This window comes from Phalacrocorax carbo, chromosome 9 (genome assembly GCF_963921805.1).
Source record: "Phalacrocorax carbo chromosome 9, bPhaCar2.1, whole genome shotgun sequence".
NCBI lineage: Eukaryota > Metazoa > Chordata > Aves > Suliformes > Phalacrocoracidae > Phalacrocorax > Phalacrocorax carbo.
In genome coordinates, this window is record NC_087521.1 from 34791255 (window position 1) to 34818912 (window position 27658).

General features: G+C 54.3%; 1 protein-coding gene across 4 annotated transcripts in view; it reads right to left on the minus strand.

Annotated features, from left to right (window-relative positions):
- Window positions 1–1455: 1455 nt before the first annotated feature.
- SAMD4A (sterile alpha motif domain containing 4A) overlaps window positions 1456–27658 on the minus strand; it is a 108317-nt gene continuing 82114 nt past the window's right edge. Inside the window, exons 4-13 of one of the 4 annotated variants that reach the window (XM_064461104.1) lie at window positions 26297–26560; window positions 20653–20762; window positions 19913–19999; window positions 17058–17352; window positions 15498–15583; window positions 13137–13255; window positions 9408–9609; window positions 8987–9113; window positions 7136–7219; window positions 1456–5061 (exon numbers count right to left, since the gene is read on the minus strand). In XM_064461104.1, coding sequence (XP_064317174.1) covers window positions 5033–5061; window positions 7136–7219; window positions 8987–9113; window positions 9408–9609; window positions 13137–13255; window positions 15498–15583; window positions 17058–17352; window positions 19913–19999; window positions 20653–20762; window positions 26297–26560 — 1403 coding nt within the window. In that variant the 3' untranslated portion in view covers window positions 1456–5032. Of the gene's footprint in view, window positions 5062–5960; window positions 7220–8986; window positions 9114–9407; window positions 9610–13136; window positions 13256–15497; window positions 15584–17057; window positions 17353–19912; window positions 20000–20652; window positions 20763–26296; window positions 26561–27658 lie in introns of those variants that run through there. The other 3 variants (XM_064461106.1, XM_064461103.1, XM_064461105.1) reach the window with 3 other exon arrangements.

The following is a 27658-nucleotide window of genomic DNA, read 5'->3' on the forward strand; positions in this document are numbered from 1 at the left end:
CCACCTCGAGGGTGGGCAATAGTGCTGTACCCGAGGGGTCAATAATGGGGCCAACTACTCTTTTAACCTCATCCTCAGTGACCTGGACACCGTCACGCTGTCAGCATGTCTACAGCTAATACAAAACTGGGAGGAGTGGCTGACGCACCAGAAGGTCATGCTGCCATTCAGAGGGACCTGGACACGCTGGAGAAATGGGCTGAGAGGAACCTCATGAATTTCAGCAAGGGGCCAAGTCCTGCGGCTGGGGAGGGATAACGCCATGCACCAGTGCACACTGGGGGCCTACCAGGCAGAGGGCAGCTTTGCAGAGGCGGACCTGGAAGCCCTGGTGGACACCAAGCTGCCCATGAGCCAGCAATCCACCCTCACGGCAAAGGTGGCCACCAGCATCCTGGGCTGGATTGAGAAGACCATCTCCAGCAGGTCAAGGAGGGTGAGCCTGCCCTGAGACACACCTGGTGTGCTGGGCCAGTGCTGGGCTCCCCAGTACAGGAGGGACAGGGACATATGAGTGCAGTGAATGGCTAAGCTGATGATTTAGAGCTTGGACTAGTTGAGAAGAGCCTGCAGGAGCGGGGCTTTGTCAACTGGGAGAAGTGGCAGCTCAGGGGGTTTCTTACTGATGCATCCAATGCAAAGGGGGATAAAAACGAGCTACAAGAGGCAATGGCTACAAGCCGAAACATGGGAAAGTCCATTTAAATGTTAGAAAAAGCCATTTTGTAACCAAAAGCATGGTCTAACCCTGCACCAGGCTGCCCAGAGAGGTGCAGCCACCACACCTGGAGGTAGCCAACCCCACGCCGAGCACCTTGCTCTCCCTGCCCCTGCTGAGTGAGGCGTGGGAGGGGGTGATCTGGGTGGTGGGGTGGGGGGTGTCCTGCCACCCTCAGCCTGTGCACAGCCCAAAGCTGAGAAAATATGGAAAAACCTGGTCCAGAAGCCATGATCCTGCTGAGTGCCCACGGCAAGCGGCAGTGCTAGCTCAGAGCATCCTTCCCTGCCCACTGCAGCCTAAGGCAGGTCTGAAATTTGCAAGGTTTTAGCCCAGACTCAGTCCAGCCTTAAAAACCCGACCCAAATGTCTCCATGCACACGCTGAGGCTCTCGGCTGAGCGGGCTCCTCTGTGTGCCTCCACAGCCTCATCTGCAGCCTCCGAGCTGCTCCAGCCCCAATTCCCGCTGATTTCAAGAGAAAAGCCCGTATCTGAACAGCTCCTGGGGCGTGGGTGTCCCAAAGGGACAGAGAAGCAGCTGCGTGGGGAATGCTGGGGATTTGTAAGCCCTGCCACGGATTTTATATAAAGCTGATAAACCCCCCTGCAGGACTATGCAACTCCTCCTCCCCTCTCTTACCCCACAGGGCTGGCCATTTATTTTATTCTATTTTTTTTTTAAAGTATGAAGCCATCTGCCAAAAAAGAGCGTAAATAAGGAGGCGCCACACCCCAGTGTTACAAAACCTTGTATTAATCATCTCCCTTCACTTTCAATATAACGTTGATATGAAATATAGCCATGATTCCTAGTTACATGGGAGGAAATGAGTAATAAATACATTGGAGCAAGTTGAAATCACAAGGGTGTTTCACTGGGAACAACATTTGAAAACTGTACACTTGCAAAGACCGGCATCTCCAAACATTAGTATTTCTTTATATCGGGAAGCTTTTACATGTAACAAACATGCTATTTCCATATATGACAAAAAAAAAAAAAAGTTTAAAAAATATGCATTGCTCGGCAACATTAACTAGGCAAAAATAGTTCTTTGTGCACTAACTTTGTACAGAAAAACCAGGACTAAAGGCATGCATGTACAATAAAAAGCTGCCCGGGAACGGCATGCAACAGAAGAGAGTTCAAAGCTTTTTAAAGTAAGCTTACAATATGCATAAATACATAAGGGTTATATATATTAATAAGGGAGGAAGTATTTGTTTAACATTATTAACATTCCTGGTTTTTTTTTTCTTCCTATTCCTCCCAGAGGAATACACATTCACCTTTAAGTAAAGATAAAGGAATACAAAAAATAAAACTCACTTTGCAAACTCTGATGACTCGTATAAAATCAACTTTAGTGTTATCGTCGCTGTGTGCAAATTATAGACGTCTGCAGGACCCACTTTCCATCAGGCACATTCAGAAAGCCAAACCTGGGGCACGGCTGCACCCCGACATGGAGAAAGGTGACAACAGAAATAGTTTCCCTAAGTGCTGACCAAACTCGAGCTTTGATCCGCGCCACTCGCGGGTGTAAATCACAGTTTTGGATTTTCCTGCTGGATGCTGGCCGGGCTTGACCCCCCCCTCCAAGATTTTTTTTTTTAAATGAGCTGAGCGAGCAGAGGCAAAGCCCAGCTCAAGTCGAGTCGAGCGCAGGGCTTGTCCCTGGGGAGGGGGAGGACACCTCGAAAGAAAAGGGTGGGTTTTTATTTCTTTTTCCCCTGGGTGTCGCAGCCGCGGGGAGCATCCGCCGGACCCAAGGACACTTGGGCGCTGAGCTGGCCGGCCTCCCCCGCTGCAGCCGGGGACGGCTCAGGGGAACAGCACCAGTAAAAGGTCCCCGGCGGGTGCTGGGGGGGGCCAGGGGCTGACTCTGGGGGAGCAGGGGGGGGAGATGCCCACCCGACGCCGAGGGCCCCCGCGGCGGCGACATTGCCCTCGCCACGACGCGCGCGTGGTACAAAACAGTTGCACGTGGGGTGAATGGGTGAATACAAAAAAGAAAGGCACTGCCGCTTTATTACTAAAGATTTGACTTCACAGCCTCACTCATGCAACTGTTTTTTTTTTTCTTTTTTCTTTTTATAAATAATTTTTATTTTCTTTTAGGATTCAAGCTTTTTTTTTGCCTTTTTGTTTTTTTTTTAGATTTCTTTCACTGGAGCTCTGCTGCCTGCACTCAGCGCAGGCACCCCAGAGCCAGGCAGGACTTCCCGAACGCAACTGAAGCCACTTTTTTTCTTTTTTTTTACTTAAAAAAACCCCAAGAAACAGCAAACACAACGAAGTCATTATTAACCTATACACTGTCAATGGAAAATAAGCTGCTTTTTTTTTTTTTTTAACAAAAGGAAAAAAAACAATTGAATTATTTGGTGGTCGTTAATAACAGACATAATCATGGTTACCAGCCATAGCAAGTTAATAGGTAATATATCCAAAATAATATCTCTTAACAATCAGATAACCTCTGTTTCTATAGTCAGCGAAGGAATAAATAGAATTTCAGCTCCGTAAATACATTTGAGCCTTCCCTGGGGAAAGGCTCCTGCTACGGCGGTAGTGTTCACACCTCGGTTTCATACAACCTGGGGGTGCTCGGTGGGGTGACCCAGGGCCCCAGCGCCAGCCGGCGCCTGCGGCTCGGCCCCCCCCGGCCCCCGCTTCACCTCCTCACACCTCTTCCCAACCTCCCTCGCTTTCGGGTTTTCCCTTCTCTGCTCCCCCCCCAACACCCCCCTACCCCCATCTCATGCCTGCCGGGAAACAGGACACCAAGGAACAGCAAACATAAAACATTGCATTTGGCACTTGTTTTTAAAGAAAAAGACTCAAAAATGCTGCATGGAAATGGAGTCACACATCTCCCATCCCCGCCGGCCCAGCTGACGCTCCGGGTCCCCCTTAGCTCCCAGCCCTGCTCCGGCCGGTCCCGGCACTCGCTGCTGCCCGTCGGTGCTCACGGCCGAGCCCATTTTGGGAATATTGCTGCAGCCCCCGTGGCTGCCGCACCCACCCGTCACCTCCCTTCATTACTTAATTTTAAATTTATTATTATTCCACCAGGGGACTCAGAGCATCATCAGGCCCGGCAGGATCAAAGCCAGTGCTACGCCGAGCATCGCCACGGGCACGGATGGCGGTTCTGGCCCCGACCTTGCTTTGAGCATGGGCTTGAGCAGCGCCATATCAGGTTTATCTATTTAATTCCCTTGGACCAAATTTAGCTCCCTGTTACAGGAAGCAATGCAGTGGCGGATGAGGAGGCAGCTGAGCAACACCTTCTCCCCAGCACACGTTTAATGCCAAGAAAAATGGGGCTGTGGAGCTGTATTTTGGTGCCCTTTGGGGCTTGGTTTTTATTTGGCTAAATAAAAACCATGCGCTCGGTCCCAAGCCTCCTTCATCCCTCATCGGCCACCTCGGGGCTGGAAAAGCCCCTCGTGGCTGGATTTCGGCGGGCTGGGGGCAGATGTGTGAAGCCAGGATGCAGCACCTTCCCGGTACCCACGCAGGCAAGGCAAGAGACAAGGAAACTCACCCAGAATCCCCCCCCTTTGCCGACATCCCCGGGACCCTCCGCTAGGCGAGATGCCCCCCACCCCGAGCCCCGGCACCCTGACCCGTGCCAGGGGAGCAGGGACGGGGGGGTGTGTGACCCCACGCCCGGTAGGTGCCCGCCGACCCTCCGCCTCCGCTGCTTTGTGCACAACACTGCCTCGAAACTGCCGATGCTCTTGGCTGAACTGAAAGGAAATTTTGGGGTTATTTATTTTTTTTCTTTTTTAAATCTGGGCTCGCCGGGCCAGTCCATGCCTGAATGCAGCGAAACTCAAGAGACGGGACCACCGGCCCCCAAGCCCCGGGCGGGACAGGCAACTCCTCCCCAAAGGGTTTTTGGTCGTACACACCCGCGTGATATTCAAGATTCATTCGTATCCTCATCCAGAAACAGGGTTTGCCCGCGGTGCTCCGGTGAACCCTCCGTTGTCAGCACTCTCCTGCCGCGTCCCCCCCCAACCCTCCCCATGCTTCTTCATCATCGTCGATTTTTCACCTTTTTTTTCCCCCCCTTAGCATGGATGTAATAAATGACAACACAAATTCCAAGTCTAATGATATGTTCACAAGGACAATCTACACATTCACAAAATTAAAACAGGAGAGAGAGAGAAAGAGAGAGGAGAGGAGAGAGAGGAGAAAGGATGCAAGCTATCGCTGAGGCTCCCTGCAAGCCCCGACCTCGCCGCTGGACCCGCAGCAGTTGTTCTCCCGGCCAGCGTCCCCGTCGCGACGCCTTCTAGATCGTGGAGGTTCGGTCGACACCATCTGCAAGCGGGAAGGGAGAGTTAGAAGCAGCCCTGGCAAGCAGCTGCTCATGTTGCACTGGTAACCCACCCCGAGGTGGAGGGCATGGACCCCCCCCAGAGCACCCCAACCCACGACCCCTGTGACAAGGTGGTAGCATGGAGACACCCTCCCCATCTCCCCAGGGGTCTGCAAAAGGATTTTGGGGTGTCCGGACTCTGCCGGTGCCTGTGTGCTCTGTCCGCAGCCCCTCCAAGTCGCTGTCGCAACACCGGTCCAGGCCTTCTGCCACAACCCCACAGCACCTTCCCCGGGAGCAGAGGGGGTTTCTCGGCAGCCTGGATGCCACAAGGTGAATGTGAGTCTGGGACCGCCCCCACAGCAGGACAAGTTCATGACCCACTGCCCAGGAGCGGGTGGACGGGGATGAAGCCGCTCCTGGGGGGCTGCCTTGCCCTGCAGCTAACCCAGCCCTGCAATGCCCACACTGCAGAGGATGCAAAATTTTCCTTCATCAGAGGACCACATCAGGAACCGCCCCCAAGGGGTTGTTTCCATCTCCCCAGAGCCCCCCGTCCCCAGCACCCACAGCCCTGAGCCCAGGAGCTCGGGGTCCACAACCCACCCCAAAGCCACACAAATGACTCTGCTGCCGGCAGCCCCCTCTCCTCCATCCCCCTGGGCACCAGCAGCTCTTACGGGGCCAGAAATCTACACCCAACAGCATTTCCAACCCTCCAGCCCTCCTGTGGCCCCGATCACCCCCCCGTCTCTCATCCCAAACCCCCATCCCCGGGATGGAGTGTGGCTGGGGGGCAGCTCCTGGGGCGGCCCCCAAACAGAGCACTCCCTGTTACACTACCCAGGGCATCGTGGCCACCTCCCTCCTTAAGACTAAAAACAAACAGGTTTGTTACACCTTTTTTTTTTTCTCCCCCGAAGGTTTATTTTTTTAAGAGCTATTTATAGCACGACCAGTTTCGAGAGGCTCGGGGTATGCGACCTGGAAAAAATAACTCGGAGGAACAGTACCCTGCAGAGGAACAAGACAGCTAAGCCTCGCCTGGGCACATGCCGGAGAAACGCTTCAGGTGACAGAAGTGTCCTTGTTTTCCCGGCTGAGGATGCTGCCATGGTGCTTCCAGGGCCCTGCTGCCTCTTACAGTCCTTGCTCTCGCGTCCCTCTCCAGGGGACAGGCTGTCGCGTCGCTGCGGGGAGCCGTGCCGGTGGTGGGAACCCGGTGGCATTCATCCTCCCCAAGGGCTCCTGTCCTCAACTGTCCGACGCAGTCCGGGGATTGCCGGGGCCGAGACCCGAGCTGGTTATTTGGGAGGGTCTGGGCAATGCAGGCGGCCGCGCTCGTCCCATCGCCGGGGAGTCATCATTCGTGCTCGGGGGTCCGGTGCATCGGTGAGGGGCACTGGGCGCTTCTGGTGCCGGTGCTTTTTGCTGTGCCGGCCTCTCCATCATGCTGCTGCTGCCTTTTCCGCCTTCCCTGCCCATTTCTTCACCTGGTCCTCCTCCCTCCCCATGCCCGCTATCTGCCCACCCGGGCTGGCCCCCGCAGCTGCCCCAGGCCTGGGCGAGGAGCCGCCAGTGTCACTGGCACAGCGCCCTGCAGCCCGCGGCATGGTTTTAGCCCCGGGCCTCGGGGCTCCTGCACCCCCCGGCCAAACGAGGGACGCCAGTGGCAGAAGGGTAAAATGCTCCAAAGCCTGTGAACCGTTCGAGTGCTCCAGTGGCAAGGGCTTTATCGAGAACTAACAACAAACTAGCGAGCTAATACTAATTATTATTAGCAAGCTAACTAGTGGCTAATAAGCACGGACTCCACTAGTGCTGGGTGTAATCCCTGTGTTCGGTTTTACCCCTCTGCCGCGGCTACCTCGCCGAGAGAAGCCAATGTCCCTGTCCGACCCCCATCGGGAGCATCCCCGGGAGCATCCCTGCATCCAGCCCTTGCCGCCATCCCATCCCCTCACAGCCACAGCCTGTCCCAGCTTTTGGGGGGCGTGGGGCAGGGGCAGGTGCTGGGGGGCTCAGCGGAGGCGGTGTGGACGTGCTGGAAGAGCCCGAGGAGGAGGGAGTGCTCACCGCTGAGTGCGTGCTCCGTCATGCTCAGGCACAGGGACTCCAGCCTGTTGTTGATGTCAGGTTCAGTCACCGGCACCTGGAACTCTGCAGGGAGAAAAGGACAGGAGACCTTGGTCAGGGGACCTGGTGGGGACCCTGTCTGCCTGCTCCGCACCCCCTGCCCGCTCTGCTAATGCCGGAGTGGGTGCACACGGGGTAGGAAACCACCCGAAAGATGCCCCCAGGGGGGTCTGACCGCATGGCCGGCTCTGGCAGTGCTTCGCTTCCCGGTGCAATCACCTCTGGCAAGAGACGCTTGCAAAAATAGACATCGCTCCCGGTTCGGTAAGGGGTAAATCTCAGGAAATTCAGTGGCATTGCAGCAGGAGGTGGATGGAAATGAGGGGTTCAGGCACTGGTTAGAGATGCTGGGAGGGGAGCTGGGGTAAGAGTGGGACTGCTGCCTGGGGAGAAGGCAGCCCCGGGCTCTCCCCTTTGCTCAGACCTAGCAAAAATCCTTGATACGTGCAAAACCTTCAAGCAGCCCCGGGAAGCAGCAGGGCTGAGAGCTGCCCGTGCAGGCAGTGTGCAGGCAGGGTTAGCGCTCAGACATGGGATGGCAGCACAGGCCGGCAGAGCTGCCATCTGGTTTTCTGTGCTGGCTTGGCCGCTGCTCGGTTGCCCACGGCCCCGCTGCCCCATCTCTGGGGAGGTGAGCACAAAAAAAGTGGGGGGGACAAAGTTTGCTGTGCTGCAATGCCCTGGCCTGATCCATACAGCACAAAAATGCCCTCCCCTTTGCAGAAAAAAGCTTTGCAAGTAAGCTTTTACTGCTGATGGCTGGCGTCTCCTGCTTGCCACCAGCTTGCAGGAACATGGGATGAGGTCCAGGAGGGTTGAGGTTCCTGCAGCCCGACGAAAAGTGTTTCGGGAGCCCAGCCTCACATTATTGCTTATTTTCCTTGCAATTCGGTCCGCATCTTTGGCTCCCTGAGCCTCCTACGCCCTCATTCACCGCAGGCTAACACACAAAAAGAAAACTGTTTATTCTCCTTCAGTGCCTGCAGAAATGTGCCCTTGTCCTGGTGTTTAATCAATACCCGAGAACAGACGCTGCTTTTGCTGTACAGGACATTTGCCGCCTAAATTATGCAGTTAAAACACCGCAGGCGTGTGATGTGAGGGGAGCTGCCATGCTGAAGCCATAGCAGAAGCTCACAGATGAGGTTTATTTTACTGGCGGGGGTATGACTCCCTGTCCTGAGGTGTAAATTGTTCTGGTAAGTGTGTTGGTAAGAAAAGACACACTTAACGGCTAATGAAGGGATACACAGAGAAAAAGGCATGAATGTCCTAACGGGAAGGATGCTCCAGGGTCAGGGTCCAGGTTCAGCAGGAACCCCCATGAATCAGAGGATGCTCCTATATACAGGAGCATTTTTGCAGTGTTCAGGAAGGAAGCACCGACACAGCACCGCTTCCCTTCAAGTGCATTGTGAAAAGAATTTCCCTTGAGTGCACAAAGGCAGTCCCTCCGCACCAGCTGCCCGTGTCCATGCGTGAGCAAAAACGGTGATGGAAGAGCTGCCATCTTCCCCACCTGACACTGAGCCCCTCAGAAGCAAGCGAAGGCACCAGCCCATGTATATATATAGGGCCGAGATGTTATATATAGGGTCAAAATCCCTCCAGTGATGTCTCTGCTTGAATCAACCCAGTAATCTAGCGTCAAAGATACCCCGCTTGGGCTGCGACAGCCGGCGCTGCGAGCGGGGCTACAAGGCGAGGCTCACCGCTGTGGCTCCTTTCCCGCAGCCTCTCCTCGTCCCACCAGGCTGTGGGTAAGTGAAAAAGGAAATACTTTCTTCCTACCTGGCTGCTGAAACATCAGCATGGTCTGCGGGGAGGTGTGGACTGGCAGCGAGCGCGTCCTTTGCACCGAGCTGTGGCTCCGGCTGGGCATGCTGTTGCTGCCCCCGGGGTTGGCAAACCAGAGGTTCTGTGGGAAGCAAACAAAAAAGGGATGCAGGATGTAAAATGGAGGACTCTGTGCCATGTATTTATAACCCCCTTGAGCTCATCTCTCCCCTCTCCGCCTCCCAGTTTGCCTCGCTCCTGCCAGTCCCTTTTCTGCACCCAGCTGCATGGAGGAGAATAAGTTGCTCTGGTTTGCTTGGCTTGAACTAAAGAAGGAAAAAAAAAGAAGGGATCCAGGCAGGTTAGAGGAGAAAAGGCACAGGAAGCTTATAGGGAAGGGATGGAAAAGCTGAAGACACCGGGAATGGTGACCAACCTGTCTGCCTTGCTTGAGGATGGCGGGGCTGGCGGCAGGGCTGCGCTGGGGGGTGCCCAGCAGCCCACTGGGGCCCAGCAGCCCCAGCCGGGCAGTGGGGAGGTTGCGGGAGGGGATCTGGAACTGGCGGGGGTTTCGCCGGCCCAGTCCTGCCCCTGCAGATCCGGCTGTCGGTAAGGAGTTCGACTGGCCAAAGCCTCGGCTGCGGAGAGAGAAAGCACCAAGGGTGAGAAAATGGCCCCTTCAAGGGGACGGTGCTGCAGATGCAGGGGTGAGCGGCTGGTTTGGTGCGCTCAGACCAACAGCCAAACGTCCCGAGGGCGCCCCTGCGTCGTTGCGAAGCGCCAGATGGATGCTCGTCACCCCGCGCCCCGAACTGACGCTCGCCACCCCGCGCCCCGAACCGACGCTCGTCACCCCGCGCCCCGAACCGACGCTTGCCACCCCGCGCCCCGAACCGACGCTCGTCACCCCGCGCCCCGAACCGACGCTCGTCACCCCGCGTCCCGAACCGACGCTCGTCACCCCGCGCCCCGAACTGATGCTCGTCACCCCGCGCCCCGAACCGACACTCGTCACCCCGCGCCCCGAACCGACGCTCGCCACCCCACGCCCCGAACCGACACTCGTCACCCCGCGCCCCGAACCGACGCTCGCCACCCCACGCCCCGAACCGACACTCGTCACCCCACGCCCCGAACCGACACTCGTCACCCCGCGCCCCGAACCGACGCTCGCCACCCCACGCCCCGAACCGACACTCGCCACCCTGCGCCCCGAACCGACGCTCGCCACCCCGCGCCCCGAACAGATGCTCGCCACCCCGCGCCCCGAACCGACGCTCGTCACCCCGCGCCCCGAACCAACGCTCGTCACCCCGCGCCCCGAACCGACGCTCGTCACCCCGCGCCCCGAACCGACGCTCGCCACCCCGCGCCCCGAACCGACGCTCGCCACCCCGCGCCCCGAACCGACACTCGCCACCCCGCGCCCCGAACCGACGCTCGCCACCCCGCGCCCCGAACCGACACTCGCCACCCCATGGCCCGAACTGACGCTCGTCACCCCGCGCCCCGAACCAACACTCGCCACCCCGCGCCCCGAACCGACACTCGCCACCCCGCGCCCCGAACCAACACTCGCCACCCCGCGCCCCGAACCGACGCTCGTCACCCCGTGCCCCGAACCGACGCTCGTCACCCCGCGCCCCGAACCGACACTCGCCACCCCGCGCCCCGAACCGACGCTCGCCACCCCGCGCCCCGAACTGATGCTCGTCACCCCGCGCCCCGAACCGACGCTCGCCACCCCGCGCCCCGAACCGACGCTCGCCACCCCGTGCCCCGAACCGACACTCGCCACCCCGCGCCCCGAACCGACACTCGCCACCCCCGCGCTCCGAACCGACGCTCGCCACCCCCGCGCCCCGAACCGACACTCGCCACCCCGCGCTCCGAACCGACACTCGCCACCCCGCGCTCCGAACCGACGCTCGCCACCCCGCGCCCATCCCACGGCCACAGGTTCGCCGCGAGCTCTGCCCCTGCCCCGACCCTCCCACCCCGCTGAGGGTGGCCCTCCATCCCGCACGTGCAGCAAGAAGGAGGAGGTTTGGACACGCAACAGCAGCGGCCTTTCTTCTTCCCGTCTGCCAGTCGCCCTCCCCCCTTCTGCAGGTCTCAGCTTCACGTTTTGTTATTTTTCTTTTTTAAGTTTATTTTACTCCTGCAATATGGACCTGTTCTTAAATGCAAGCTAAAATAACGCGGGTAATTCCCCAGGCACTGGAGCTAGCAGCGCCTGGTTTCTTGAGTTTTGACTTAAAACTCTTCGTGGCTTTGAGCTGTACAAAAGAGATCTCTTGTGTGTGGATTCTCTAGTGTCTGATAAAGGTTTAGCTTATGCTGTTGGGTTTTCTTTACTGGGAACGCTTGAAGGACTGGACCTTTTCCCTCCCAGGAGGCTTACTTTTATGAACAAGGTCCTCTCTGAGACTTCCCAAGTTCTGGAAAACTTGGTTAAAATGACCTAACAAGTCCAAGATTTCCTAGGGAGGGGCTGAGCAAAAAGCACATTCTTGCAGAGGTGGGACTGATTCTGCGCCCGCTCCTGTCTCTGCACTGCAAACCTTCATCCAGCTCCCTGTGGTCAGAGCAAAACCATCTGGACCCAAGACCATGCAGCCCAAATATCTTGAGATGCTGATCTCTGGACACGAAACCATCTTTACTCCTCGGAGGGGGGGATCAGACACGCCAGCATCCCTCCCCATGTGGATTTTTGCATTTAAAACCAGAGGAAGGACACAAAAATCATCAAATAATCCTTGGAAACACGCGCAGCGCAGGTCTCCTCACCATGCAACATTGGCTTGGTGTCTCTGCCCGATTAGCTGGGCAGCAGGACCGCAACGCCATTACTGGGTTTAAGCACAGCCAAGGAGAGGAGCACTCTGCAAACCCACAGCTGCAGTTGCTTTTGCACTTCCCCATTCCCCCCTGCCTTTCTCCAGCACTTAATCACCCTTGCAGATGTTTCAGCTCATCTTCCTCCCAGCCCTCATCTCTCCTGCTTGTGCGGGTGGCTGCAAACATGCTTCAGACGACACGAGCACACTGCGATCCCCAAACCGGATGAATTTACTAGGCAGGAGTACGACAGGGTTCCTTTAAACCTCGTCCAAAAAACGTTCTTGCCATTAAATCCCCATGAGAAAAGCAGGACTGGCCACATGCTCCTTCCTCACCCACCGCTTCCCAGGAGCAGAAGAAACGCGCAATGCAACCCAAAAGCAGCGAGGAAACTGGAGACTATCCTGAGCAGCCGTTTCGAGCTGGCAGCCCCACCTCGTGCCGGGGGTCGGCCTGGGTGTGCAGCTAAACTGCTGTGCCAGTGACGGCCCAGACCAAATGGGTCCATCAGAAACCTTTGCTCTTGTCTATTCTGCTTCTGATCCTGCTGCGAGCATTGAAGCTGCTTGGTTTTTTCCATTCTAAAATACATCATTTCATTCCGCTGGGGAACACTCTGGTTCTGCACTCATTCCTTCTGAACTCACAGCGTGGCTGTCCCAATGCTCCCACTTATCTCCAAAACACTTTCTTTTTGAGAAAAAAAAGAGAACTTGCACAAGATTGCAATAAAATAGACTTAGCAGAATGAAACAAAAGGCTGATGTTATTGTTAAAACTGATCTAAAAATATCTCTTCTTGCCATAACCCCAACGCTTTCTAGGATCACCCAAAATCCAGCACCACCTTGGAAGCGAGCAAACAAGGTGTTCACAACACAGCCCTACCCAGCTTTCTGACCGCAGCCCCCCTGGCTCTGCACCATCTGCGGGCTTCAAGCCTTTTTTTGCCAGTTGATGGCTTTTTGGTGAAACTCCAGCACTGATGTAACACACAAGGGGCAGCAGCAGAGGCTGCCCAGTGCCGGGGATACGCTGCACACCTGGGAAGCGCCGAGTTCGGAGCCAGAGAGACGTGGTGGGAATCGGTGGGGTAGACGCTGACCACACAGGCAAGCAAACTAACTGCTGCTTTCCCTTCCCAGCCAACGCCTGGCGTTTTATTGCCGAAGCTTTTCCAACCCTCCTCCCTCCTGAAATGCGGCTCTGAATCTGGCAGGGTCCATCCCTCCCTGCTGGGAGACATCGGTTCCTCTCGAGATGCTCTGGCCGGGCTCCCCCAGCTGCCGCATCCATCCCTCCCCAAAAGCCAGCATACCTCCTCTGCTGCCGATAGCCTGACAGCTCCAGGAGGGATTTCCGAGGGAAAGACCGAAAGAGTTTCTGCACCTGCTGTTTCCATGACAGCAGCCGCTTCTTCTGGATCTCTGTAAACGCCTGTCCCAAAAAAAAAAAAAAAAAACAAAGAAGAAAAATAGGAAACGTGAATATTTTCCTGGACAAAGCGAGCAGGGATGCATGTGCGGGTGTGTGTGTAAAGAAAAGCAGCTGGAGCAGGCAGTGGCGTGAGCTGAGACCCATGAGCAAGTCCAGAGGGAAACCCTGGTTTCTCTCGAGGATTTACTCACCTCTGGTAGAGAAAATGCTCCAGCAGCATCCTCTGTGTCCCAGAGTGATGGCCAGTCTCTATCCCCGAGGCTGCCAACCCCCCTGGGCAGAGCAGGGCTTCCCCAAAGCTTCCTCCTAGCCCCCAGACCCACTGCTCGTGCTGCAGCACAGGCACCCAGCTGCCCGCTTGCTGCTGGGGTGTGAGCGCAGCTCCCCGCAGGGTCCCCGCCGGGTGGTGACACTTGTCACCTGGACGTGGCTCTAGAGAACACTGCCAGGGTGGGAAAAGCTGGGCTTTGGAAAGCAGAGATGCTCGTGGCATCCTGCATCCTACTCTCCTTCTCAGGGCTGGGCAGAGTTCAGCTCTGTTCCTGGCGCCGACAGCCTCTGCGGGAGGTCACCCGGGGTGAGCCCTGCCACCCGCTCGGGCTCCCTGCGAAGGTCACCCACGCAGGGGACAGACCTCCTCCCGAAACGCCCCAGACGTCCAGGCAGGCGGTGTAGGTTATGGGGACATCCATGTGCCCACCACAGCTAACTTTAGACACCCGAGGTCTCCGTGCTGCCGGCGGAGAGGAGCAGAGGTCTCTGGAGGACAATTTGGAGGCTAATTAGCACCTGACTTGATTGCTCCAAACCACCCTCCAGAGCAGATGCTCTCTCCTGGCGCTGATTACACTGGAGCCGACACAGACGGTGGTCCAGGGACACCGTCTGGTAGCGGTGGGGTGACACTGCGTCACTACGTCTGTCCCGGGCGCTCCTGGAAAATGAGCCCCTCTGCAGCTCTGTGTCTTCCTGGCTTTGCTCTCCAGCCTTGGGCATCTGCTGCCACCATCCTCGTGCCTCTCTTCACGCCTCTGCTCCCCCAGCAATGCCCAGCTCAGCCATCCAGAAAGTCCAGGCACCATTTCCAGGCTCTGATGCTCACTGAGAGGGGATCAACTGGGAGCAGACATGCTCTCCCCTCCAGCCCCGGCAGCTATTTGCCACTGCCCGTGTCTGTGTAAAGCACCAAGAAGACCATACCTATGGCTCTAAGCCTGTTTTGCAGCAAACCCAAACAGCGGGTGCCACCACCCCGTATTTCATGGGGCCAAATGTCAGCTGACACCGCAGGCGCTGCCAGCAAAATGCACTGAAATCCCCACTGTGATCAACAGAGGTGTCTGGGAGCACAGTCCAAAAAATATGTTGAAGCACTCACATTTTGCCCAGTATCCAACTATTTCATCCCAATTCAAGATCCCCCGTGCTCGGCCCTGCAGAGATGCGTGGATCAAACCTTTGCACAAGCGTGGCTCGGACACTGGCTTCAGCTGCGAGGCAAGGGGCTGCGAGCCGCCTCTCCTCTTCCACGTGGCATGCAGCACATTTTGGGGTTTGCAGCCACCAGCCCTCTCCAGAGGAGATTCTTCTGTGCTTTGACAGCATGTTTTTTTATAAACAAATAACTGAGAAACGCTTAAAGCCTGCAGCTCCTATGAGAGGGTGTGCAATGTTCCCCCGACCGCTGCCATATGGGCAGGCGATGAGAAGCAGCTTGTCTTCCAGGTGCAGCCGGCATGGGTATGAAACGCTGCTGGACACCGGGGTCGCCGGCCGTCCCTCCCTGCCACGAGCAGGAGCATGCCGGAGCCCTGCGGCACAGCCTTGGCCATCCCACGCCATCACCTGGCACAGGCAGCTCTGCTGGGAGCAGAAACAGATGCCCCTGTTGCAAAATCCCAAGACCACATGCTGCGAAACAGGAGGCAGCCAAGGGATCGCCGGGTCTGTCTGCACGTTTATCCCAGGATTTTTGCTTTCATCCAGCTGCTGATCAGACTGTCACGAGCCAGATGAATTTCCCAGCTCCAGGTCTTGGCAATTAAGCAAGCGTGGGGGGAAGCAGCATTTCCATGCACCACGTTGGAGCCACCGCCCGCTCCAGCCCTGTTCTGTCAGAATTACTATTAATACCCCCAAAAAATATTTGTGTTAGAAACCAAAAGGTTTACATAAACAGACACTTTGGAAACAGTTTCTAAGTGATGAGAACAACAGTTTGAGCTGATCCGTCACGACTCACCTCATGGATTAGACATTTGTCTATGAGCTGTAAATAGGAACTTATATTCTCTTCATCGGGTCGGGAAACTAAAAGTTGTGTGCATACTGGAAAAAAAGAGAGAAGAGAAGAGAAGAGAAGTGGGCATGGGGACACCAAGATGAGGTCCAGGGGGGTCCATGAACACCTTGGACATCCCGTTTCCCTTGTCCCACGGGTGAGTCTTCTCATGAGCAAGAAAAACACCCTTCCCCAATTCCTGCCGTGTCGTCCTATATTTAGGGGCAGATTTTGTTCTCTGTTACATTGGTGTAAATCCAGAGTGACACCATTGGAGTCACCAAAATTAGACCTGAGCAAATTAGGGGCACAGGATTACATCCTATTCCTAGGCAAGAGCCAGTGCTGGGAGAGCTGCTGCTCCCGTGGCTAAACTCTGTCCCCACTGCAAACGGATTCCCACCTTTCTCGATGGATTTTAACCTCTTCTGGAATTAATGCCGTAAAGACAAGTGAAAATAAGCTCATGGATAAATGAGTCTCTCCTGTTATAACCCCCGGGCAGGGATCCCTTGCGGTCCAGGAGGACACCTTGTCCTGGCAAGCCTTGTGCCATATGTACAGCTTTGTGCGTGACGCAGGCATTTGTCATGGGCTGAATTCATCAGCGGGTTTAAAATGGGGCCAGAAACCCACATTTGTCTGTGCATGCAGTCAATTAGCTGGTGAGAAATTTTGCACCAAGTTTTTATATAGAAAAGATCTCATCTATTTTTTGCAAAAAAGGTCTGAAATAGGGACAGGGCTGATATTTCTTTGTGGCATCCCAATGAGTTTCCTTCTGTTCCTGGTCTCCTGTGCGAGCCTGTGGGTGAGGCTCCCCTCCCCTCTTCCCTAGGGAGATCATGCAGCCAGCACCGACACCTCAGGTGCCGCTGACGGGGGTTAGGACACATCCAAGCTCATACAAATTTGCTCCAAGAGCCCTGCATATGGCACAGGAGGTCGGTCCCTGCCTCACATCCCTCCTGTGCACCTCGCAGTATGTTAATCCTCATGCAAAGTCATGCGTCCCACATCAGGCATGGAACGGCACCTGAGTATTTTGGATGCCCTGCATCTAAGTTGGGGCTTAAAAAGGGGCTTGAACCCAGCTGATTTGCACTCAAGATGGGTCACGCCCAGCCCCTGAACCACTGCTACCCCCGAGCAAGCAGAGCAAGTCCAAGGCATGCTGCTGAAAACACCTCTGGACTGGCGGGATGCCCCCCAGGCTGTGAATGGGAAGGGAAAGGATGCTATCTGCCCCTGACCTGGGGCGGGGAGAGGATGCTATCCACCTCTGACCTGGGGTGGGCAGCCCATCTCATTGCTGCTTCTCCCAAAAATCACTGCCCTCCTCCCCACCCACACTCTTACCTCTTACCACAGCATGATGGAGCCTCAAAAAAAACATCGCCCCTAGGACTGCGGCTTGCAGGAGCTCGGGGGAAGGCTGCTGCCAGCACTGCCACCGCAGGCACCCTGCCCCGAAGCAGCTCTCCCTAGCGAGGATGCCAATAACAAGTGACAGCCGCTCACCTTTCCCCATCACTCTGGTGAACTGTCCGGGCAGGTCGCCTTCAGGCAAAGGGGCCCCCCCTGACTCCCCCTCGCATCCCGGCAAATGGTGCTGCTGCATCCCCCCCGCGGCAGAGTCCTTGCAGTCAGAGCCTTGGCTGTCTGAGCTGATCAGGGAGGAAGGGTGATGCGAGTCCACGTCCCGGCCGTGCTCCTCCGTACTCGAGTTTTGGGAAGAGTAGGCTTTGATGGGGGTGAGAATCATTTGGTGTAGTTCCTGCAGCGGGACACGCAAGTTGCCACCTTCCAGGATGTCCTGCGGATTCAAGGAGAGAGAAGAGGCTTTGTCTCTGCAGGGACACCATGACCTCAGCTGTGAACCAGACCCCTACTGTTACCCCCAGAAAATCCCCAGCAAAGCCGATGGCCTCACTCCTGCCCCAGGATCCTGCTGCAGCCCATATTCAACAGCCACGTTTCACTCACCGAGTCTGTTGCTTAGATCAGGGGAGTGGGGAGCTGCTGCAGGGACTGTGCCTGATTATCCAGGGATGTGCTCAGACCTGAATCCCCTGAGACAAACGTGCCCCGTCAACCACTGGGACCCAAATCCAGCAACAATCCAGCTTCATCGTTTCCAGATTTCCACCAGGAAGATGCAAACCCCATAAGAGTGGCTGAGCCTGTGAGATGTCAATGCCCAGACCAGTGGGTATCTTGCTTCTTCCCCAGCAATCCCACAATGGTGACCTTTCAGCCCTATTTAATTTGAATTGTATTTTTTAATGTGGGTTTGTCTCCAGTTTCCAGCACTGCCTTCAGGCCTGGCTCTCCATTAACTGCTCTGCCCCAAAGATCCTGTGATAGCATCCTTATGCCCTGCAATGACCATTATAAAGTCCAGGACCACGCTGGGATGCAGGGGCCCATCCTGCAGCAGAAGGGGAGACCACGAGCCTGCAGGTGAACTTATATCCCTATAACAAAAACATGGAGCATGGAGACCCTGGGGGAGGTCCACCCATGAGGGAGAGAATTTGGGTACACCCCCAGCTTTGCTCTTGGTTACAGTGGGGATCAAGAACTCCCTCTCTACGGTCAGATCTTCATCTCACTGATGGGAAATAACTGCATTCTGTTTTTAATGTAGCCTGGACCAGAACAGCTCATCGCAAGCTCCTACAGGGTCTGGCTCGTGGGACACCGCTTGGAAAGAGGCAGCTTTTGGAGCGAGTCCTGGCTGCGCCTAGGGAAGAGACACAAAGTGGCCACACAGGCTGCATGCGAGCCAGCCGAAGCCCTGAAATGGTTGTTCACCCTAATTCCTGCTGCACCCCAGTTTGCTCTCAGACGTCTCAGCTCCACGTCTCTTGAAGACCTGGCATCAGTCTGCTGGGCACTGTTTTTGGGGGAAATAATCCTATTCTGCTAACTGGTGGAGAGGGGTGGAGCAGCTCTTTCCAAGAAAGCAGCAATCTTTAGCAGCGAGACACTGCCCAGAAAAATCAAGTCCCACACATGCTCTTGTTTAGCAAAAAGAAATTGGATGGGAAGCCTGGAAAACCAGAAACGTCTCCTCCCAAGTAAAGCAGCTCACAGGCAGCTCTGAGCCACAGCAAAGTGGGACACGGTCACAGCCCCACAGCCCAAACCCACCCCGTGAGGGCTCAAAAGCAGTGCCTGCCACTTATCTCCTGTATTTTACAGCATGCATGGCCGGTTGTGTCAGCTGAACTGGGCTTAAGCTCCCGCACCGCGCCAGTCAATCAATACCATATTTCAAAACCCAGGCAGAGAAGCGGGGGAAGAGGCTGTGCAATTGCCTGGAAAACGTATCACCAAAGCAAGCTCAATCCAGCGGGCTGTCTCTTGGATTTAATAGTTATTATTAATATACGGAGGTAAATACGGCTTTATTAGCTCCTGCCATACTCTGAGTACAATCCCATATTATAAATAAATAGTGAAGCAGTGAGCTAACGAAAACACCAATAAATAGCAACACACCACATAAGTATTTAAAAGCCCCTAGTGGGAGGCTCTGCAAGTTGCTGTTTGAAGACGGTGCAATTAAATATAATATAGTATTGCGATAATAAATAGCGAGAGGTTGGGTAAGCTGCTCCCAGCCAGTCTGCACTGCTGGTGCTTCTCTGACAGCCACTGCTGCAGAATTTAAGCTTTTGTTGAAGGGACAAAGAAGTTTCTATTTGTTCTCCTTGGAAATTCAAGCTGTTGTTCAGGCACTGACGTGGGTGTCTGGGCTTTTTATCTGGGAACAGCTTGCCCATACGATGTGCCACAAAAGCGCGGTGGGCCTTGACCTGACAGACACCGGGGAATCCTACCTCTTTTTGGGGACAGAGAGGTGGGGCAGGGCTCAGAGGTCCCTGTGAGGACTGCTGTGCATGGAGGCGTCGAGATGGGAGAGTTAATCGAGTGGCCGAGGGATAACCAGGGGTTAAAGGCTCTGCCCAGCCAGTGCAGCTAGAGCTGGTCCTGCACCACGGTTCAGCGGATGGGTGACCACCTTCCCATCAGTGTCGCTGGGGTGGCGCCCTCCATCACCTGGAGCTCAGGTGTTTCTGAGCACCCTGAGGCTGGGCAGGGCTTGTACCAGTGCTGCAGGTTATATCCATCCCAGCTGCGTGAGTGCCGGAGACGGATTAGGACCCACTCTGCAAAAGACAGCCCCAAATAAAACCTGCATCTGGTACAGAGCTGTTTGAGACACCGTTTGGATGCGGTGAAGCCAGAAACAGATTTCTCTGCAAAAGATGCCAACAACTGAAGAGTAACTGAAGAGTTCTTCACCCCAGACTTAATTCCTGGCTTCTTGAAAAAGAGGAAATACAAAAGCAGTTGCCATTACTTACCCTTTCTAAAGATTTGAGCAGGTTTTGTCTTTCTTTTAGCTTTTGGATACTGATGACTATTTTGTGTCTTGCACCTTTGGTAACGTTCTGCAAAAACCAGCACAAAATGTGGCGTTAACATTTCCACAGGACAGCCCGGTCAGCCCAAATCCTTCCTCCCCTAAACGAAAAGTGCTGCTATAAATTAATCACATTTCTGAGCGCAGGGATTACCAGGGGACATAGAAAATCACTTAGAGACTTGCTGAAGATAGAGATTTCCAGCTAGTCTGTCCCTCCCTGGTACATCACAAACAGTGAAAGCAAAGGTGCCGACCGGCCCTCGTCACTCCGAGGTTAATGCATACATAAACCTGAAAGAAGGGACATTTTCAAAGGTTAACAAGGCAATTCACCACCAAAAACCCACTGACTTTAAAGGAGCTGGGTACTGCAGACTGTGTCCCTGAAACTCCTAAACTTAATCCCAACCGGACAAAAGCCCAAGCGCAGCTCCTAGTGATGGGACTTTCATGCTGGGACTCCAGTAAGAAGTCTGGGGCAAGGCTGTTTTCAAGTTCAGTGTGGTTTATTTCACCCCCCAAGAACCAATTCTCCTTTCTCTGCTTGCTTTCCAACCACCTGTGGGCAAAACGCCTTCCACGTGAAGACACAAAATGAGGTGTTGGAGGTGTCTCATCTACCGACCGCACAAGAACCGGGACCACGGCTGATCCCTTCACGACTGACGTGGGACGTACTTGTGCCTCGAGCTGGCATTCGGTGAGGGCCATCATCTCCTCGTACGTCATCTGCGAGAAGAGGGCGGCGTACTTGTGCAGCCGGAGGCTCTTCAGCCAGGCTGGGACATCTGCAGCACAAAGGTAAGGAGATGAGAGCTCCTGTTGAGCTCACGACACCGCTTAATCACACGCGATAGCATCAACAGCAACACAAGGAGCTGGTTAGGTGCCATCCACCATCCCACCGGTGCTTCAGACACCTTACTGAACTTCGCGGACCTTTTGGAGGACATAGTGCTGTGGATATGGACGGTAGGAGGAACCAACCCCATGATGAGGGCACGTCCTCAGAGGCTGGGTTTCTGCGGCTGAGCCGCTGGGAATTAGCCACAAGGAGCCGGCGTTGCGCCACTGCACCGGCAAGCTCCTCGCTGCCCTTTTCCCGAGAACGTGGGAATCGCTGAAGCTAACAGTGTGGTCGAGCTTAGGATGAGCAAATGGCTGTTTTGCAGATGGTAGACACTGATTTATGGCGTGAAGGAAGATGGTATGTGCTGAAAATTTAAATGTCCGCTTAAGAGAAATAAAGAGACTTTTTTTTTCTGAGCACGGAAAAATGACGTGCCATCGAAGATGGTCCCGCAACCCATTTCAGAAGGGTGACTTGGGACCTTAAAATGCACCGACTGAAATGACTTCTTCCTTCCCACTCATTATCTGCAGTGTAGCATCTGTGCCTGGCTGGGTACCCCAAAATACTTTTATCCTCCTCACAGGGAAGGACCTGGGAGGGGGATCCTTCCTCTGCAACATGCAAAACCCCGCTGGACCCCATGATGGGGTGTCCTCCACAGAGAATCCCCCGTCACTCCAGTCTGCTCAGCAGCTACTCAGGGTTTTCCAGGTTTGGGGGGCCCACGGTGACACCCCATAAGGGGGGGGGGGGGCTGCAGAGACCTGTGCTGCAGCACACCACCGTGCCCGTGATGACCTTTTTGCTTTGTGTCCTAAAGGCTTCAAACGCTGTGCCAAATTGGGACCTGCTTTATTTAGCACCTACAACAGCTCTGCTTTAGCCTGCTGAGCTCACAGGCTCCGCTCCCAGCAACACCCTCACCCATTAGTCCTTGTCCCCTTCCCCACGAGTGAGACACCCGGGAGCCCTGCCTCAACCCACACTGGGTGACGTACCAGTGAAAAACCAGTGTTTCAGCCTGAAACAGCACGAAACCCCGCACCTTGAATGGAGAGAGCAGGCGGAGGCTCAGGAAGTGTCTCTTTTGGGGATAAATACAAATTAACAGCAACATCTCCCCTCTCTTTGATCATTCCTAAGTCAATGTGAGGGGTATGCGTCGAGAGGGTGGTGAACCCCACGTCCCACGGTGGGCAGGGGCTGATGGCACAGGAGAGCCCGAGGGGAAGGAGCGATGGCCAGTGGCAGGGCTGCGCCGATGGGGCTCCTCCAATGTTCCCACAGAGAGGGGAGGAGGAATGGAGGCTTGCAACATTTTTGGGAGGGATTTCTAGCCACTATGTGCTTCTGCTGCCAGGCGAGGGCTGCTGTGGGTGCTGGTGCTCTGCTCACCACCCCCAAGGCCAGCATGAGGACAACCTTCATGGTCACGTCCAAAAACCTTCATTAATGTAGCCATCCTCCAAGGTCTTCTAAGCTGACCTGACTGCAAAGTGTGAGGCTAGACTTGCTTCGGAAAGGGATGAGACGATGCAAGGAGGGCAGTCCCACTGCTGGGACATCCCACAGTATGGGTGGTCTCTGTCCAGAAAGCCCCACACTGCCGAGTGCCAGATGCAAGTCAAGGATCGTCACAGACCTCTTCCCAAGCCAACACCTCATCACTGGAGGGGACAGGACCAGATGGACTGTTGGTTTGGTCCCCTAAGGCAATTCTTACATCTGCCAGGAGTCTCCTGCTGCCCACTGCCCAGGCTGACCCCAAACCCCACTCACATCCAAGCAGAGAATGCAAATGGCCCCAAAATGCTGCGTTTTGCTCTCACTCTCCATTCTCTGACACACATCGGGATTTGCATTTTGATGAAATTCCTCAAATGCTGCACAGAAGGAGGTCAACCCCACACCAAACATGAGGGCAAAGCACTTACTGTCCACAGACAGGCTGAACTTTGCCTTTTTCAAAAAGTCCTGACGTGCAACAGTCCTAAAACCTGCTACCAGAGGCCTCTTAAACTGATCTTCTGTTTAAAAAAATTAAAAGCTATTAGCAGAAAGCCCCGTTTCCAGCGTGGGACTGGCAGGCTTGACTCCCCACTTAATTTTAACAGAAAACCACACCATTTTAGTGATGACACATTAGAAGTTGACCTGTTCCCTGGGGATGTCTGCCTTTGGCGCACGTCCGTGCCGATGGCAAAGCCCACAGGGATACTTTCAGAAGACAGGTGTAACTTCATATAGACATTAAACCCTGTGAAACCCCATCTCCAACCTTTGCAGAGGGTCAGAGTGCAGAAGCAGCTCTTCTATCCCTTTGCATCAGCCTCCCTGGACCCCCTCCTAATTTTGGGGAGCTAAGACGATCCCAGAGCCCCCTTGCCAGCGGGGATGGCAATCCCAGGAGTGGGCTGGGGAGAAGGAACCACCCCAGCACACAGAGGGACGGTGGTGGGGCTTTCCCCCTTCCCAAGGGGAAGTGGCACCCTGGAGGTGCAAGGTCATCTAAGGTGATTTCACGGTCCTTTGAAAAGTCAAACTTCCTCACGTTCCCCACGGAGCAATGAGCCGCCCGCCCAAGGAGCTACTCTTTAATCACCAATTACCGGGAGCTAATTGCCAAGTCATGGCACAGCTGTCAGAAATGCTGCGTCTCATGCAAGCAGCAAAATGAGGACTTCCATGCTGCTCACATACACTGTCCCCTATATGCATTAAACGCTGGAGTGCAGCTGGCACATGTGTATCTGGCTGCTGGCATGGAAATTTAGAAGGAAAACAATTCATCCTGCCATATATATATACACAAACAGGCCAATATATACTCAGGACATCTTTGGAAGTGCCCTTATGGCACACCATGCTGAGCCATGGACGTACTCACAGCAGAAACCCCCAGCTCTACCCAAACCCTCCTCCCATTGCACCCCGAGCTGTGCCCCAGGAAGGGACAGACAGACAGATGTATGGGCTCCGCAAGGAACAAAGTGTCCACATCTCCCCCGGAGAAACCAGGGGCTGGGAAAAAGCCAAAGGGCGCTTTTCCTTCAGCACAAAGATAGATGGAGAGAAATAGGTGACATTAGGGGACATGAACTGCTAAGCCATAGTGGACAGGGGGCTCTCGTGGGTCTGGTTTCCCCACTACCCTCCTGGATGCTGTGGAGGGTGTTAAAGAAGGAACAAGCCAACCGGAGGTGTGGGTGACACCAAGCCGCAAGAGCCTGCAGGCGCTTGGGGAGACGTGGCTGCAATTCAGAGAAGGGACTTGGCAAACCGAGCAACCGGTCTGGATGAAATAAGATGCAACCCAATAAAAATGCACAAAGTTGTGCGTTTCTGTAGGAACAAGAACCGGCACGAACCGAGGGCAGGGAACGGGCAGTACTTTTTTTTGGAGGAAAGCTGTGGGGCTACAAGGGGTCATACGCAGCCTGCGGTGGTGTGTTATTTGAGGCCGATGAGCTATACAGCCACAGGAACGCTGTCTGTACGGCAAGCAAGTCTCTGCTCTGCTCCCGAGCCCAGTTTTGGGCAACGCACCTTCAATAAAATATGGACTTTCTGGAAAAAACCCAGTGGAGAGAAGCAAGAACAACCTCAAGTTTAGAAAACACCATCTGGGAAGAAACTGGGTTGGTTCAGTCTGAAGAAAATACAGCGGAGGGGGGAGGACACGGCAGCCATAGACACCAGAGGCTGCAGACATCTGTTTTGCACGTCCCCGGACAGCGGGACAAAAGCCAACTGGCTGACTCAGCAATGGGGGGAATCAGGTTTAGATGTTTGCAAACCTTCCTCGAGAGAAGGAGGATGCCCGGGAAGGGACGGCCCGAGGAAGGGTAGCTAACTCTCTGGCGAGGGCTGCGTGCAGCAGCAACAGGCTGTATTAATATCTGGAGTTTCTTTAATTGATTATTGCTCATGGATAGCCTGGGCAATAGCGCCTTTGGGTATTGCAGATTTGGCCATACAGATCGATTGCATCGCACTGGAATATTTCTATTCACACAGGTCCCAGAGCTGCAGCTGTGGGTCACAGGGACCCAAGCTCCCCATGCTCTCCTCCCCAGTCCCATCAGCAGAAACCTGGACAAATATAATATTAGATAGACGCCTCTGCACCACCAGCTCCCAAAAAGGGTCTATTGATCTGACAGACTGCAGGATCTGGCATGGAAAGCCTTGGGGACCCTTCATGTTGATTGCAGCTTAGTCTTCAACATGCTCACAGTGATCCCTCCGAGCCTGCCTGCCGGTCTGCGGCGAGGTTGTGCAGGCAGCAGGAGCCACAGGTACGCAGAGCCTGCAGCACTGCTGGAGATGAAACACTCCCTGGCTGTGCTACCTGGTTAGGTGTTCGTCAGCAAGCGAAGCCACTGAGAAGTAAAGCCTGGCTCTGCGAGGCCGTCGCGCTCATATAACTCTCCCTTCACATCTACAGCCCATCGCCCCCACCCGAGAGCAACGCTATGGTGCAAAGTCCAGCCAGGGAGAGGGCTGAGCCCGAGCATCTGTCTCAGGGGTTCTTTCATGCATTTACTTCGTGCACATCAAAGTCATACAGTGACAAGTCAAACACAATCACATGTTACAGAGGTTTATATGTATCTAGATTTGTCTGCAACTGGAATAAAATCAGACCTTGTGACTATTTAAAAAATATGATTGTTTCCTTATTCTGTTACATGATCGGTCTTTACAGAATAGAGTTGCTTTGGATTAATGAAAATTGCAGTTGTTTAAATCAGTCTCTGATAGCTGCGGGTTTGTTTTCAGTCATTTTGTCTGTTAACTGGAATATACAGCCTATGTGTTTGCCCAGTTTTTATCTATTTATTCCTCTACAGCCTCAAGTTTGCTCTCCATCTTTGACTGCAACAATAAGGTTTCGTTTCTGCTTTGTTTACCAACAGGACCACATCTATTTAACCCTAAGAGTCTCTGTGAAATGCAGGTGTAATGGGAAAAACGACTGAAATACACAGGATAAATTTGCTACAAACAAATATCCGAAGCCAAAACTTCCCCAAATACTTGGTGGGTACCGAACACCCTAATGGTAAATCACTGGTGGCTCGCTGAACCTATGCTAAGCTATTTTTCACCGTAATTAAAAAAATAACAGGATAGATAAAAAAGCACTACTTGCAGCCAAAAGCCACAGGCTATGAAAAAAACCCCAGCTTTTTGGGAAGCTGGCAGCTTGCAGGATTTGGGGGCAAAACCAGCCCACCGGCACCCAGCCGTAAGACATCAGATCAGGGCCAGCTGCTGCTTAAAAGAAAACCTAACTTCTTCCCCTAACCTAAATTCCTAAGCCAGGAAGAAACGCTGAAAAGCCCCGTTTGGTTATGAGAACTCTCGCCCAAAACCGCCAACCGAGCCCCGCGCTGCTGGGCAAACGGCTTTTCCCCTCCTGCCTCTGGGTGCTGGCGGGGGGGAGGCGTCTGGTTTTTCACTCACCTTTCATCCCACTCCCTTCCTCCTGGAATGTGTTACGAGCGGAAGGCTGATCTTCTAAATGTTCACTCCCACCACTTCCCGAAGAGGCTACACTGCTTTGTGGAGACAGGGGGGCATGATCGGAAGGGATGCACTGGGGTCCTCTAGCTCGTAAGTCCTCATGAGACATCCATCCATGTCCTAGAGGTTGGTTTGGCACATTCATGGGTGGGGTAAGGGACACAGAGCGTTTCAAAGGGCTGTGGTGTGTCTGGCCTGAGAGAACTGAAAAAAAAATAAAATCAAAGAGGTTATTCCCCCCTCGCGGCCCGGGATGCAGCAGAGTCCCCGAAAAAAAAATTAAATGAAATCATAAAATGCGTGCTGGTTGGCCACGGTGCCTCGCTGATGGCTTCGCGGTGCCCGCAGCTACCTGAGCCCTGCCCTGAGCTCTCGGCTTTGCCTCCCAGGGAGCAAAGAGGACAGGAGTACCTGCAAGGAGAGGGGGTTACATGAGCTACGTCGGGTTGGTTACGGAAAGCTGTTGCATGGATTGCACCTCTAGGGGAAAAAAGACTAATCGAGCAGCTCTGGAGGTTTTCCCTGTGCGGAGTCACGTACCGACAGCAAACCTGAGCACAGAACCATGCTGGGTGCTTGGCTGCTGCCTCTCATCAACCCTGGAGCCCGGGTGGCCGTCTCCCTTGCAGGGAAACCACTGCTGCTACTGCAGGTGTAATGGGAATTTTCAAGCGACTACACTGAGGCCATGAAACTCGCCCTGCAAAAATCATCCGGACCCCTGACTTTCTTGGGAAAGGCATAAAAATCCCCAGGATGGGAATGTCCTCACACAGACCCCGGGGAAGCCTCTCTGTCTCTCCCTTTGGGTTAGGACTTGGCTTATGCCCCGAAGCACCGAGCATTTACACATCTGTCTCGTGTCTTTGTGGAGGTACCTATCATCCACAGAAATGTCTAAGCCTTGGGGAGTCCTACCAAGCTCTTGCACTCAGCCGAGCACCCCAGCTCAGCCACCCATCACGGGCGCTTCCAAGCACACACCTTTTAAACCTCCACAAAAGCAAATGCCCAAAGCGATGGTAAAAATATACCCACAACAAAGAGGTAATGCTGAGTCCGTCCCCCCCACCCCCCAAATTATCTTTGGAAAGCTTTGGATTTGCTTTTCCCATTGGCTTCTATTTCCTGGCTGAAATTTTAATACCACCAAGTTAAATTAGTTTTTAACAAATAAGTCTAACACCGCTAGGAAAAGAGGGATGCACCAGCTCCTGTGATTTGGAGTTATTTCTCAAGAAAGGCTTTACAATGGGTGGGTATTTACTTGCCTTTCAGTCAAATAGAGAAGTATGTCTTACA